Source organism: Protopterus annectens, chromosome 5.part1, assembly GCF_019279795.1.
Source record: "Protopterus annectens isolate FY-2018-M chromosome 5.part1, PAN1.0, whole genome shotgun sequence".
Classification (NCBI taxonomy): domain Eukaryota; kingdom Metazoa; phylum Chordata; order Ceratodontiformes; family Protopteridae; genus Protopterus; species Protopterus annectens.
This window is the reverse complement of record NC_056736.1, coordinates 344,131,166-344,147,018: the sequence shown is the minus strand read 5'-3', so window position 1 is coordinate 344,147,018 and position 15,853 is coordinate 344,131,166. Positions and strand designations below refer to the sequence as shown.

General features: G+C 41.1%; 1 protein-coding gene across 1 annotated transcript in view; it reads left to right on the top strand.

Annotated features, from left to right (window-relative positions):
* The window catches only part of INPPL1 (inositol polyphosphate phosphatase like 1), a 1,746,155-nt gene that overhangs the window by 1,219,245 nt on the left and 511,057 nt on the right, over positions 1-15,853 (top strand). The window contains exon 18 of the mRNA XM_044073026.1: positions 10,940-11,021. Within this exon, the coding sequence (XP_043928961.1) occupies positions 10,940-11,021 (82 nt within the window). The remainder of the gene's footprint in view (positions 1-10,939; positions 11,022-15,853) is intronic.

Here is a 15,853-nt window from a genome sequence, read left to right as displayed (position 1 = left end):
GTGGTTCCCGAATGCCGGCGCTCGCAAGTGCAGCCTTATCCCTGCAGAAGAATCCATTTCAAATAAAGTGAATAACTCCATTTCAAATAAAGCGTGAACGACTGTTGAAATAAAGTGCTCATTTGAATAAATGCCAATTTTGAAGTAAAGGTAGCTTCCCTGGCCAAGGACGACCATAAGGCCGTCTTCAGCTATGTCCGAAATTTCAAAGGTAGCACACAGCAGTGTGCTGAACTAGCTGTAAATGGAGCCACATTCATGGAGCCAGGTGATGCAGCAAATCTACTGGCCAACAATTTTGGGCCATCTTTATACCCCCCCAGAAGTACCATCAAACATAGCCCCTCCAACTATCAGTAGGGAGCAGGTCCTAGATGTGTTCTAAGGCCAAGCACTCAGCTTTGATGAGCCCCAGTAAATATCCCAGGATGCCTCCTAGGTAGCCTGCAGTGTGACCTGTCAAGGCTGTTGGAGTCCCTATTCAAGCATAGCCTCCAAGCAGGCTTTGTGACATGAGAATAGAGGACGTCAACGGTTATCCCTCTGCACAAGAACAAACCATCAATTTATACCAGGAACTGCAGACCCATTAGTTTGACTCGTCTCATACGCAACGCTATGAAAAGAAATATTATGGAAATTATTAGTAATGACATTGGAAACCTTCCAACAGTAGACCCAGTCCAGTTTGTTTTTTCAAGGGAAGGTCATGCCTAATAAATCTGGTGGACTTCTTTGAAAGGCCTATGGATGGGGGCAGAATAGTGCATACTGCTTACCTTGATCTGGCTAATTTGATACGATACCCATCAGAGACAAACTTACAGAATTAGGCATAAACACATATGCAATATACTGGATAGTCATATGGCTAACAGATAGAACCTAGGAAGTTAAGATAGAGAAGACCACCTCCTCAAAAAGGACGGTCACTAATGATGTCCCTCAGGACTCAGTGCTGGGTCTGCTCCTCTTTGGGATCTACTTATCAGAAGTCAAAGGCCAGTGTCAGAAACCTCTAACTGACTAATTTTGCAGGTGACTGCAAACTAGGAGCAGTCATATAATCCTCCTATCACACACTGCCATTAACATCTTATAGGAAGGTCTAACATAGACAAATGACTCGTGCCAAAGCCACGGCTTAAAACTTAATGCTAAAGAATGCATAATAGTACATTTTGTAAAGCTGGCCACTGTGGGAAACCACCTCATTAAGAAAACACCTGTAAGTGTAGAACCAGTAGTCCAGGGTTTGGGGGCACATGTTGATAGTTACCTGGCTTTTGGCCAGCATGTGTCTACGGAAGTAAGAAAATCATTCTGTGTCACTCCACTTATAAGTAAGGGCATGGTGTCTGGACCCTGGGAAGTCACCATCCGACTGTACTGGGCCTCATCAGAGCAGTCATGGAGTATAACATCCCCTTTGGTGTATACCTCACCAGGCATATGCAACAACTAGGACATCCACAGATGTTGCTCACAAAATAATTACAGGGCATAAACACAATGTCCTGTTGCAGATCGCCTCAAAGCCCTATCTCTGTACTCCGTTTCCTACAGACTGCTGAGAGGATTAAGGCAAACTTGGGTCCCACTCTGATGGACATTTTGCACAGACACAAAGCAAACAGCATCAGAAATATTAGATCTAAGAACTTACAATTTGCTCATGACACAAATAGGACATGGAGGGATAGACAAAGGTAGATGAGAATCATAATTCTGTGGAAAAGGCTTCCCATCCATGTGAGGCAGAGCTCTTCTCTAACCCTATTCAGGCATAACCTGGGCCTGTGGCTGGTAAATGAGAAATTCATCCCTGGTTTGGCACTTGTCTCAGATGGATAGTGGAAGCCATTATTAAATCATGATCTAGCTAACCTACATCCGTTAAAATAACCTCTAAGGCATGATAATTTGTGAGATTTATTTGGATTGCATGGCTAGGCTTATAAAGGCCATAATTGTAAGCCTAGTATATACCTATGAAGTATTAAAAAGAAAATGTGTGTGCATTGCATGACGTAATAGAAATACTGTGGTTTATTTTCTTTTTTATTATGTGTAAAGTTATGTTGCCATTTAAAATTTGAAAGAAATGTGTTAAAAGTTGTATTATGCACAGATAAAGAAAGATATGCTAGCCATAGTTTTTTTTTTGTCATAAGTCTGATAATTATCATCTGTGGTAAATTAATCATAATGGAGGAAAATTCAGAGTCACTAGAGTTTGTTAAAAATTCTCTTCATAAAGTATCACCTAGATGTAAAAGAAACGTATCAAGCTTACCAAATCCAATATTAAAATTCACTACAAAGCAGGTAAGTTGATGCATATGACTGTTACAAACTCCTGACAGTATAAAGAGGGCCTACTAGAAAAATATGTTGAATTTCTTTGAATAATCTCACAACTGCCTCTCTAAGCTGAGAAGCTAAAAGAGCTAAGCATTTGTACAAGAGAGGAGTAGGACATGCATCTGCTGTGAGATATTGTTATGAATGGGTGACCAGACAGCGTTAATTCCTTCTCTCAGAAATTGGAATATCATTTCTGTGTCATGATGACTTTCATGTGTACAAGGTTTTAATATTCAGGAATGGCAGAGTTATTTCTCTTCAGGTGAAGAATGCCACTTTACACTGAATCCAGAGCCACGTCTGTAAATAACAAAATGCAAGAAAAGAGCACGATTGGTCTTTATGAGCTTACGATGACTTGAGAAGAGTGAGCGGATGGTTCAAGGATACATAGTTTGTGGCGGATCTAGAAATCGGAATCAAGGAGGGGAAATGTTACTGCATGAAGTACCAGATCTTCCTTAAGAGAAAGTGAGAGTAGCTGTGTTTTAATGTAAAAATTTCCATTATCTTTTTTATATTATTTAGAAAGCACGATAATAGCTCAATTACTAGTTACCACTCTACTGAAATCTGTCTTTACTAGAAATGATATAACAAATGAAGTAAAAAAAAATATGCTGTGGTTCCCTGTTTGTAAGCCAATAATTCTCTTCCTCTGTGAATCAGTGTGAACTTGAACATAATACCTCGAGTCATAGATATCTGCAAATCAGTGGGCAAGTGGAAGTATGTTCATAGGTAGTTGCCAAGCATGCAGTTGAGAAGCCTCACCCAAATTCCCAGTTGCCCTCAAATATTGTCTGGTTAAGCTAAATGGGGACTGAGGGAATCAAACCCTGTACCGAGGGAATTACAGCTCACAGACACTATCTGCACCAACAGACAGCTCTGGCCTATAAAAAAATCTGATCAGGAAGTGTGCTAGGTCTGACATTTCGGATTGCTGTTTTTATTTTCATTTATGTAATATACAAGTATGATTTAGCAACTTTTAGGATATTCATCAGCACACCTGTTAATCAGAAGACATCTTAAAGCTAAACTGCCTCCTTCATATTTGATATTATTCCCCAAAAGTCTAAGAATTACTGAAAGACCTCACAGGTAGACGTTTTATAATGATAGATCTTTTAAGAATATCACTAAATTGCTAAAAGGAGAAAGTGATGATGAGTGTGAACTTTGGTCTGAATATACTGAAAAAGTAGAGTACCTGCTGCAGTGATTTGTCTAGCCAAATTGATGAATTGTGCTACATCCTGGGCTCCAGGTTGCAGTGTCAGTGGTGCAACAGTTAGCACATACTCCTTTGGTGCAGAAGGCTTTGGGTTTTATTCTCGCACCAGGTAGATCGAATGCCGATGATGTAGTGCTGCATAAGGGGTTGCTGTACTCCAGAGTGTGCTGTTCTTCAAATTAGACATTAAAGTGATGTCTCATTTGCTTGTGTTGGTGGTAGCTCAGGTGGATGTAAAAGATCCCACAGAAAAGAGCAGGGGAAGTTCCCTAATACCCTGGCCAAATTTCCTCTAGTGGTATAAATATCACCTTAATTCTTCCCTGAAAAGTGGCCACTAGCCTAGTGAGATAAACCTGATGAACAAATCAGGTTCCCCCCCTCCCCCCCAAAAGGAGAGATATCTATTCCAGAGGATTGTAGCCCCCCAAACATCTCCAACGCCCAGGTGAGAACTGCCCTCACTAAGGCAAAAAACACAGCATCCATGGGACCGGATGGTGTCCCCGGCTGTGTGCTTCACAAACTCAACGAGGAATTAAACCCACAGTTAGGACAGCTGTTTAATCTTAGCCTCACCTCAGGATACGTACCCAAGGAGTGGCGCACGGCGACTGTGGTCCCACTTCACAAGGGCGGTGCCTCCACAGACCCTGGAAATTACCGCCCCATTAGCTTGACAAGCCTTATCTGCAAAGCCATGGAGAGGATCATAATGGAACTCATAAATAAAGACATAGGGAACTTGCAGACTTTGGATCCAACCCAGTTTGGCTTTGTCAAAGGCAGATCCTGCCTCTTAAACTTGGTTGACTTTTTCTAGACTGTCACCAAGGCCATTGATGAGGGAAAGGCAGTCCATACAGCCTACCTCGACCTGGCAAAGGCCTTCGACACAATACCCCACTCAGGTATCATCGAAAAACTCATCAGCTTGAATGTAAACCCATACATCACAAGATGGGTTGCAAACTGGCTAAGTGACAGAACCCACAGGGTCAGAGTTGCTGGAGCCATGTCAGACTCAAAGCCTGTCACAAGTGGTGTCCCACAGGGCTCAGTCCTGGGTCCACTCTTGTTCGGCATCTACTTTTCTGAAGTACAAGCAAACACAGGAGGGTTATGGCTGACAAAGTTTGCAGATGACTGCAAACTGGGCCATAGTCGAAAACACATCTGACACAGATATCCTCCAGAAGGGCCTCACAGAAACGGATACCTGGTGCCAGAGCCATGGCCTGAAGTTAAACGCCAAAAAATGCATGGTCATACCCTTCGGGAAAAACAAGGTTACCCCTAGCTACCATATAGATGGCAATCCACTGAGCACAGAAAAGTCATCAGGGATCTGGGGACCCAGGTTGACAGTAGCCTTCGCTTGACACTCATGTTGCTAAAGTAGTTAGGAAAACCTTCTATATCGCCCACCTGATCATGAAGGGATTCACATCTAGATCAAGGGAGGTCATCGTCCCCTGTACTCATCACTCATTAGACCTATGATTGAGTACAATGCCTCGTTCAGAATGTATCTGACCAGACACCTGCTGCAGCTTGAAAGGCCCCAAAAGTTCCTCACCAAAAGGATAAAGGGTCTCAAAAATATGTCTTATGCTGTCCGACTGAAAGAACTCCAGCTCTATTCAGTCTCATACCGCTTGCTCAGAGGTGACCTGTGCCTGACATATAAGGCCATGTCAAACCCAGATTTGATGAATATGCTTCACCTCAAAAATCTAGATCCCTCAGAACCACAAGGGCGGAGACTTAAACCTTGACACGGTTATAAATAGAACGTGCTGGAGGGACAGATTCATCACCCAGAGACTCCCTATGCTGTGGAACAAAATCCCGGTACATGTGAGGCAGAGCACCTCTCTGGCCTTGTTCAAGAGGAATCTTGACCAATGGATGGGAGATTGCAGATATACCCCAGGGATTACTTCAGTGTCACTGCTTGACAGAGGCACAGCAAAATGATAGGCATAGTTTTTATTCAAACTAAAGGGGTGGCGAAAGCCACATAACTATGGGCTAGGCTTATAAATGCCCTTGGGCAGATAGCCTAGTATGAACCTATGAACCTAAAAGGAAAAATAAAGAAACAAAAAGAAGCAGAAAACATTGAATTTAACTGAGTCTCTTTCAGACTAGCTTATTTTTTAGTTGTCGGAGTACTAAGACTTACCTCAAGTCTCTGAGCTAGGGAAAACACCACCATTATCAAAATGTTTCCCACAAGCCTTTCTCAAATTCAAGGTCAAGATTTGGAGTATCAGAAATTTGTTCAGCTCAGTCATGATGGTATGTAACTGTACAGCAAGCTGCTACTCCAGATATTACTGTAGCTCTAGATCGACCCACTGTGAATAGGTAGTTAAATATGGGGACTGATCCTGAAACCAGTAATATGCCATGACTGTACGTTATGTAGACTCTTAAGTGCACTTTGAAGTGGTTATTTTTCTAAACACTATTTTATTTATTTATTCATTCCAGTTTGATGACCGGGGAGGTCCACTGGGCTTGGAGGGCCCATTTTCTTGGAGGCCCGGGGAGAAAAGCTCCACAACACAAAGTTTACTTACATGAATAGTTTCAAAGACAGTTTGCATTACAAACAACAGGTTGCATTCAAAAAAGAAAAAAACAAACAATTACAGTTTTGTTCAGGAGAAAAAGACAGGCATATAGCATAATAGCTAGATTTTACTGTTTAGTTACATATACAATCTACATTTGAGAGTGAGGTTAGGAAGGTAAGAAGGCTATCCAGGAGTAAAGGGGGAGGAAAGCTTGAGAGGTATGGGCTGAAGAGTATAGTTGCATTTCCTGTTTGGATAGAGGTAGGAATGAAGTTAAATTTTAAAGTTAAGGTTGTCACAGGTCCTCAGTGTGGTGGGCAGAGTATTCCATTTTTTTAGCTAGGGAAAAGGATAACAGAAGCTGACCAGCTGGGCGCTTGGGTTTTTGAACAGTAATCAGGTTTTGTTAGATCTAAGGGATCTGAGGGGGGGTATATGGTTGTAGTATATTGGATAGTGCAGGGCAGTTAGTGGGTTGGAACAATAATTTGTGGGGTGTGGTTATTTGGAGAAAGTCAAGTTTTTTGGGGAGTTCAAGCCAGTTTAATGAGTGAAGGGAGGTGCAATGATGAGAGGAGGATTTGGCATTGGTGAAGAATCAGGAGATTTTGTTGTAACATTCTTCCAGTTTGGAAGTAAGTGTGGAAGATAAATTAGTGAGCAGAGGAGCGCCATACAGTAGAGAGGGAAGGAGATAGGTTGTGGCTAGAGTTAGTCTGGTGGTAGGAGAGAGGAAGTGGTTGTTTCTGTAAAGTAGGCCAAATTTTATGTGTGTTTTCTTGATGTTTAGCTGGATATGAGTGTTAAATTTTAGGTGATCATCAATGGTGACACCAAGAAGTTTGGCGGAGGGTACGATCTCGATAGTGGAGTTGTTAAGGCTGGTAATTTGAAGTGAGTTTTTATCAAGAGGGGAGGATTTTGAGGGAGAGAATTGAAGGATCTTCGTTTTGTTGGCTTTTAGTGATTTTAGCTTGTCATTTGTCAGTGTATTAATGTGCACCATGGACAGAACATAGGCTGCATCAATATGCAGACATCACATTTGGTGTTAAGTTGAACACATTTTTACTGCAGCTTTCTTTTAAATTAAGGGTAGTGTAGCATATGTGAACACAAGTAGTGGCTGTAATTATAATACTATAGCTGTATCTTTACAGGGAAGTTACCAGTCATTGGATCGGTGTGCCATTTGACTTCATCACTAAAATTCAGTAAATATTGTTGAATGCATATTTTGTCTAATGCCTCCTCATTCAGTCATTGTGTATCTTTCACTGTGCATTTATAAAAACATGCGCTCATTCCAGAGTATCCACTTAAAACTTTTGGTGAATGGCAATGAGCATTAAGTATAAGACCAGTGACTATGTGGAATTCATTGTTTTGTTTTCATTTTTTTCACTCCATTCTTGGTGATGATTAGAACCTGTAGCCACGGCCGTGTGTAACCATGGTTGGGCCATCTTGCAGACAGCAGTCTTTTTACCTGAGGCTTATTTTATACCTTTTCACATACTCAGCCTTGTTCAACAGGGTAAATATTATTACAAACAGAGACTTCTGTGAGTAAGCCCATAAGTAGCCCTGCCTTCTATTTAGAAGCTGTAGGTTTCCATAAAGACCTCCAATATCCACCAGAGGGCATCAGTGGTACATGCATCAGAGATGTGTCACTCTCCTGCCTGCCAGAAAAAGATGAGTGGCCCATCACTTTTGTCTCTCTTCATCCTGCTCCTTTAGCACCTAGGCCTTTATTCAAATGAACACTAGCAGTTGTAGTTGGGGCTCCATCCTGTCCATTTTAGCTTGTGGTAATGTTACAAGTGTTTAGTTCAGTTTAATGGAGTGTCGCTGCAGTTGTGAAAATATTCATTCCATGTTATTCTTAATCAAATGCAGAGATATTACTTTTAAGTAGCAAATATTATTGCACTTTGCATATTTATTTATTCATTCATTTCTGTTCCACAGGGACCTTTTTCCGTCTACGTCTAGATGCTAAACACACATTAGAAGGTGAAAATGCAGAAGTGCACGACAAAGATAAAACAAAGCATTGTACAACTTAGACGTACATTTTTTAATGCTATAAATACATTCTGCACATAGTATAAAAATTGGAAAACATTAAAATGAGACGTACATGTGTTGCATATTAACTTTGTCCCACTTTTATCAAATTGTATTTATTCTCCTTTCTTGTTTATAAATTAAGATTTGTGGGCATGGTTTGTATTAAATGTGAGATTAAAATGCACACATACACCACAATACCAACCTAGTACCACAGAAGCAAGACATCTCACTGCAGTACTAGTGAACTAAGATTGATCTGTCCAGTAATGCGGAAGAGTGGAGTCTAGCAGCAAGTGGCCTGTTCTGTCTCTGAAGAAATGGATGAGGGACTTAGCTGTACCAGACTTGACCCATATTGTCATCTACGGTACCACAGCCTGCTGGCCTTCTCAAACTGAGCCCAGCCACTTTTGGCTAACTAGTTGAAAATTATGCAGAAGAGTGTGTAATAACTGCCTCAAGGTATAACATGGGAATTTAGGGACATATAACATGCAGTGTGACAGTCAGACAGGTTGTCCTTATGCTCTTATCCCTTTCATTAATGACTGAGTGCTTTATTTAATAGCTTGATTTGTGGCACTTATGGTCAGTGGGGAAAACACTGGGTGAAAAATGTGGTAAAAAATTTGGTATGTACATAGCGGTGGCTGGCTTTCCATTTAGAGTCTTTGACACTTAAATGGATGCCACGTTCATTGCTGTTATACTGTGTGGTTGTTGACACAGCATGTCATGTACATTTAACTATTTACATGGGTTGCGTGTTAGTCTTGGCACGCACTTGTTAACAATCAGTTTTTAGAACCTAATTTATAAGTATATTTAGGGCACAGTAAACAAGATGGGCTCCTGGTGTGATTATAGTAGCAATATAAGGTTCTCAGCACATTAGGAAGAGTGATTATGGAATGTTCTCATGCACTGGGTGAGATATTACCGGCAGAAGTGGAGCCACTGTTTCCTGATGACATTTGAGTATTGTCTGCAGTTCTGGTAGCTCCATCTCTCATTGCCATGGAGCTAGCTAGGAGCATGCTTGCAGTACTTAGGTTACATGGGGCATCTGAAATGTTATGTAGGATGAGCCATGAGTTACAATAAAGAACAACTGTTGTCAGCATGTGCCCTGAAGGGAATGAGTGGGGACTTCTGCAAGTCATGAGTCTCAGTCTATCAAAAATGACTGAATTATTTTATTATTATTATTATCATCACTATTATTATCATTATTACATTTTTTCAGAGAAGAAGGTTTTGAACGGTTATTTTGATTTATTGATTGATTGGGGGAGAGATGGGTTCAGGCACCTAGGCAGTGAGACATTTCCATGTGGTACATTTGGTTGAGGACACATGACTGAAGTGACATTCAACTGCAGGGAAATATAGCTGTTGCAAATTCCCTGTGGGCAAAGAGAAGCACACACTACCATGCCCACAGCTTTAATAACCAAAATACGTGGGGGAATAAGAAGTAATGATTGTTTGCTCAGTGTATAGTACATACTTATGTAACTACAATATGTAGAAGTGTGCTTACAGCATGGAGGAAATTCTGCATGCTACTGCAGTCACATTTAAGCTCCAGTATGCATTTTAGGTAATGTTCCCTAGACACTGTCATGGGGGTAGTGGTCCACACACACCAATTATAAAGGCACTGCCCACTGTGCACTGCATTTTTACTGCCACTGACATTACCAATGACCACTCTGCTGCCGATGCCTACCATACTGCCTGCTATCTCATTTTGCCTTTGGGGCCATGGACATTATTTCCTCATGTGGCTTTGGTTATTAAAATTGTGGACATGGCACCACAGTCTTCTCTTTGCCCACAAGGAATTCACAACAGTCATATTTCTGTGCAACTGAATACAACCTCTGCCATGTTTAGCCAACCAAATGCAGCACAGAGAAATGTCTCACTGCCTAGGTGCCTGAACCCATTTTTCTATCTTTTTTTCTTCAAACTGCTTCCAGTCTACTCTTACAAATGTCTCACTTTCCTGTTCTGTTCTAGAACATGTCTGTTCTTGAAAAATTCAACTCTCCTTTGTCACTTTTATTCTGTACAGGTACAAGCAAGACTCATTTGTGCTCCTCTGTTTAGTCTGACATCTCAGAAAAACACTGGTCAGCAACTGCCTTTCCCTGGGTCCAGCCCATAGGGAGTTTTCAACAGCCATATTTCTCTGCAGCTGAATGTCACTTCAGTAATCTGTTCCCAACCAAGTGTACCACAGGGAAATGTATCGCTGCCTAGGTGCCTGGACCCTAGAAAAATACTGTGCAGACATTGTGACAACCTGAGGGAGGAAATGGGGACACATTTAGTAGTAGATCCTGGAAATTAAGTGCACGGGATGAAATTGGCCTAATCACCAGGATTTGTACTGGTTAAGGGAAATGTGCATGTGAACCTATTAAGTGCATGGGATGAAACTGGCCCAATCACCAGGATTTGTACTGATTAGTAGAAATGTGCATATTGGGTATACCTCTCAGTTCTAATATTACTGCATGTAGGGTTTCAGTTGCTTTGTAGACTTCAATGAAATTTGTAAATGTGATTTTTTTTTTTAGTAAAACAAACATTACCTCCAGCTGTGTGGGATGAATCATTTTGGATATGCTGTCTTGACCCAGTACATTCTTTTCTCCAGGTGCGCACAAATGTTCCCTCCTGGTGTGATAGAGTGCTGTCCAAGTCTCACCCAGAGACGCATATCATTTGTAACTCTTATGGTGAGTATTTCTCAGTTAAATACCTATTCTTATTCCCTTGCTGACAATTATTCTTTTTTTTCCTGGGACATTGCCTATAAATGTGGTTAAGTACAGAGTAAAATAGGAACTGTGTACCCAAGACCCATTTTTATACAAAGTGTTTTGATGCATTGTACTGAATGGTTAGTTTCATGTTTCTGGCTTTCTAGTAGTTAATGAAACATTTATAGATTAATCACCTTTATTCACAGTATTTTTGGCTACTAACTGGACCCGAGACTTGGGCACTGAAGTTAAAAAGTTACATTTTATCTATTTTAAGTTTATGGGGAAAGCATTCTGACTGGATCAGCACACCAAATTATTTTTTTCAGTTTTACTAACTCAAATGTGGGACGTCTTTTGGATGGTAGAAGAAAGCAGGAGATGACATTTCAGCAGCCGCTCATCAGTGTACTGCAGTTGCCAAGGTTTGGCATTAGGCCAACATGCCTTCCTACCCCCCCCCCCCCCCCCACTAGCGGGAATCCAGTGTCTACAGTTGCAACACACAGCCAAGACTGCTACACAAGCTAAGCATACGGAAGTATGAACCTGAGGAGAAGGTGTATACCTCAACTTTAAATGCATTTCTGTGTCCACTAATTCTTTTATTTTAGTTCATTTTGTTTTCAAATTGTGAAGGGGGGGGGGTCAATTTCAGTGGAAAGAATTTTTTGAGTGAAGTATATATCACATCAGCAGGTTGGTTTATGTTTCGGTGAAGGTTAGGTCATTCCTATGGGTATTAATGTTGCTGACAGATTTGTTAATATGAAAGAGGTCACACAGAGTCATTTGATATTTTATAGGTCAGCCAAAAGTCAATCCCAAGGGTGTCTCTGTGAGGCAGAGAAGAAAGCTAGAGTTCTAAGAGGTTCTGCATAGGTAATAAAACTCAAGACGCATGATTTAACATTGATGTCTTTCAGGTTGGATCATGTGTCTAGATAGGAACATGCAGAAGGGGGCACGGTATTAAATTGTGAGACTAATAACAGAGGGTCAGAAAGGTATAACAACATTTTTAGACCGGGAGGAAATATCCTTGGCAATCAGCTGGGTTAAACAGAATGATTTCCTAACTACTATGGGTACATGGTGCTCTAAAGAGAGAGCTCTGTCAAGAAATGTGCCAAGGTCTCTTTTACTGTGTCAGTCTTGAGAGGGTTACTGTTGTTGTAGAAGCAAGGGGTGATCCTGTTTATCAGAATAAACAGTGTTGTACTTTTATTGCATTTAGATTAAGACCATAGTCATGACAAGATTTGGTTACATGTTAGTCCCTCGTATAGAGTCTAGGAGTCTCCAGGGGAGTTGACAATGACTCCAAGTTTACAAATCTGGGCACACTTTATCAGCCCAAGACTCTTGTTATGGGCTTTGATATCAGAGAAGTTTGTACAAAACAATAGTGACCCCAGTAACAACTCCCTTAGGGAGTAATGAGTCTCGGAGGAGTGTGTGCTGCCAGTATTAATTTGCTTGATTGTGTCTTTGCAGAAGTTTTGCTACTCATTATGTAATGTAAGGGTTTACAGTTAGTTTAAAAAGCTTATCTGTGATGCAGGAGTGAGGAATGGTGTCAGTGGATTTGGCCAAGTCAAGGTAAGCTGTATGTCTGTACTGATGTGCCCTCATCCAGTGCCTCAGTGACTCTGTCAAAAAAGTTAACCAGGTTACGATATGCTCTTCCAAACCCACACTGATTTATGCCAAGGGGATTTAGGCTGCCGACATTCATATGTGTAACATCCATAATGATGTGTTTATTTGCCGTACAGTTAAGGCTTGTGAGGATTATGGATCTGTAGTTTCCAGGATCAGTGGTGCAGCTTCCATTGTGTCGGGGGGATAACCAACACAGTTCTGTGTGGGTCAGGCATGAAGCCAGAAAGAAGGTTGAGGTTGAATAGATTGTGGAATGGGTCAGTGAAACAGTGCTTCACACTGGCAAAGAAATAATGCAGCACGTTATTGGGCCCCATGGCACTAATATTTCTCACCTCATAGAGAGACTTTAGGCCATGTTTTGGTGTGATATTTCTTGGAAAGGCTGGCATGGCATCAAGAATTTGAGAGATAGGTAGATGAAGGGAGTGAAGTTTCAAGTAAATTTGTCTGGCAATATGTCTGCTACATCTTTAGGGGATGAATAAGTGGAGCTATGTATCAGCTCTTGAGCAGTGCTAGGTGGTGTTTCTAAGGTTCGTGACATAGTTGAAGAACTTGTGATCACCTTTGACAGAGGTGGCAATTTTCAATGCATAGTTAACCTTGGAAGATTTTATTTTATTTCTATGCTCTTTGTTTAACTTTTTGAGTTTATTTTGAAGTGTGGACTTCTCAATTTGTTCATACTGAAGAGGGGAATTTTCACTTGTTATAATGATTGTTTATATTTATGCCAATATTCTAGCAAAGGAGTTTATTCATAAACTTAGCACTGTATTTGTAACAGATCTCAACTTAATTGAGGTGAGAATAGAATCTATCTGCACAATTGTGGCATTCCTTGCTGTTGGATCTTTAAGGAGAAGGGAAGGGTCTTGAAACTCCTCAGGTCATCATGAAGTTTAGGTAAATTCACCTTAGAGAAGTCTGTAAAGATAGTAGGGTTTGTAAGTGTTGAGTTGGGCATGATGAATGGACCATAAGAAAGATGGTTTAAATTATAGGCATAGAACATAATGTTGCTGTTTGTAATGGCAAAATATGGTTTACTGTGACTTACCCGAATGGCAGGCAGCTGAACATCCGATGTGCGAAATTACGATTTCCAAGGGGCAGGAAATGGAACCAAAAGTGGATGACCGAGATTCGTTGAGTTGCATGGTGCACTCGACCTTTTGACAAGCAACGTGCCAGGACTGTGGAGGGAGATCTCGCTTCAGTGAGGAACAGGGACGCAGCCCATTTCCTCACTGCAGTGCGATCTTGGAGTTGGTATATTTAATGTGTAGGGGTATGAGGGCGCCGGGGTTGGGGTGTAGCCCACCTGTAAAATAGTAAGGTTAAGCGAACTACCATGGCTGGAAGAGGGGAATGTCGAATATGCCGAATGCACTTTCTCCTGCAAACCATTTTCAACATTCCGCTCTTCTGCATTAACGGAAATCAATATTAATCAGTTCTGTGATCATTCGATGTAACCCCATTCAACCATGCCATAGTAAACCCAAAATCCAATACATTCGATCCTGTCATAAGGAAGCCATACCTCTCACTCAACCTCTTAGAGCAAGAAATCTGGGCAAAGTCATAAATAATAAGGGGACATATTTTAAATATTACTCCTACAGACTTAGAAAGTTTTGCATTAGCATGGATTTTCTGAAAGGTATACAGTCTAAACTTCAAATGCCTGTCATTGATTTCTGAGTTCAGTCCTCAGTGATTTGCCAGAAAATCAAAATTTTATGAGGGACAGTCCAAAACTGAGAGCCAAAAAATCTGGACATTCTGTGAAACTCTGGACAGTTGAGAGGTAGGGGAGCACAGAGTCTGGTCAAGTGAGTTTACATTGATGAAGTCTTGGAAGAGTTGTGCATACTTATTTGTAGTAGTGTAACTATTCCAATTAATGGACAATTACTTGAAATCCCCATGATTAATAGTGTGGTTCAGCAGTAAGGGAATCAAGCTTATTTGGATATGTGTCATGAGTTGTGGTTGTTGTACAGAGGGTTCCTCTTGCTGGCTGAGAACAGTGGCAGTTCAGATTCATTTACAATATGGGCACAGTAGCCAGCTGAGTGGGCATTAGAAGACAAAAAAAGCTGTACTGAGGGCCAGTCTTAGGTGAAATTCCACACTTGCTGTGCTCCCTCTCCCAGGTAGATCCTCTGGTTTCTCCACTTTCTGACATCCCATATTTCTCTTATTTTCAGCTTTTTCCTGTAACCTTTCAATATGCTAAAACTGGCTAAGACTGCACTGTTGTAACTGTGAGGGGAATAACTGAATTAAGGTGGGAGTCTGGAGGTCTAGCAGCCCCCAGAATCCACGTTTTATCTAGATGCTGTGGTGCTTTTTTTTTGTCTTTTCTGCCAGTGATGGTGTGAACCAGAAGGATGACCAAGGAAAGAAATTAACTGTTTACTGTTCAACTTTCCTTTTTTTCTGCATGCTTTCAACACACCCTAACTGGCCAAGAGGCAGTGTAACAAGTATGGAATACATAGTTAAATTAAGCCAGTTTCCCTTAAGTGCTGATATGGGAATAGATGGGAGGTTCTGTGAGTAGATGTCTGGATGTTGGATTTGACCAGGACTTTGCTTTGCCCAGGACTTTAGCTTTAGACACCCTGAGAAAGAAAATATGAAAAACTAAGCATCCTTCTCCCCCTTCCACCCCAACTTACAAAGAGGCAAAGGCGGAAAGGTACAGCTTTACCGAGGGGCTTTCAAAGCTTTTCAGTCCTTGTGATCTGCTTCCCTAGCTTTCTTCTATTTAAAATGATAAGGTGCTCTTCCCCTTCTGACAGTGACTGTCAGTGTGATGTAGAAGAGATAAGGTTGGATAATGCTTCCCAGTTCTTGTCTACTTGCTCTTTGGAATCAGAATCTGAAGGAAATTTTGTAATCCGATTCAGATGGGGAGAGTTATCCTTTTCTGATGCTATTTCTAGCATAAAAGATAATTTCAAATGTGAGGAAAAAGAAGTCTCTAAGATTCAAAAAAAAAGATCATTATGAGCTCTTTCAAGTGGATACCCGTAAACATCTGGCCATCCCTACCTGTTATTGGTGCACTGGAAGATGCTCTCAGTGCTGCATGTGTTTCTCCAGGAAGTCAGCCTCTGGCACCC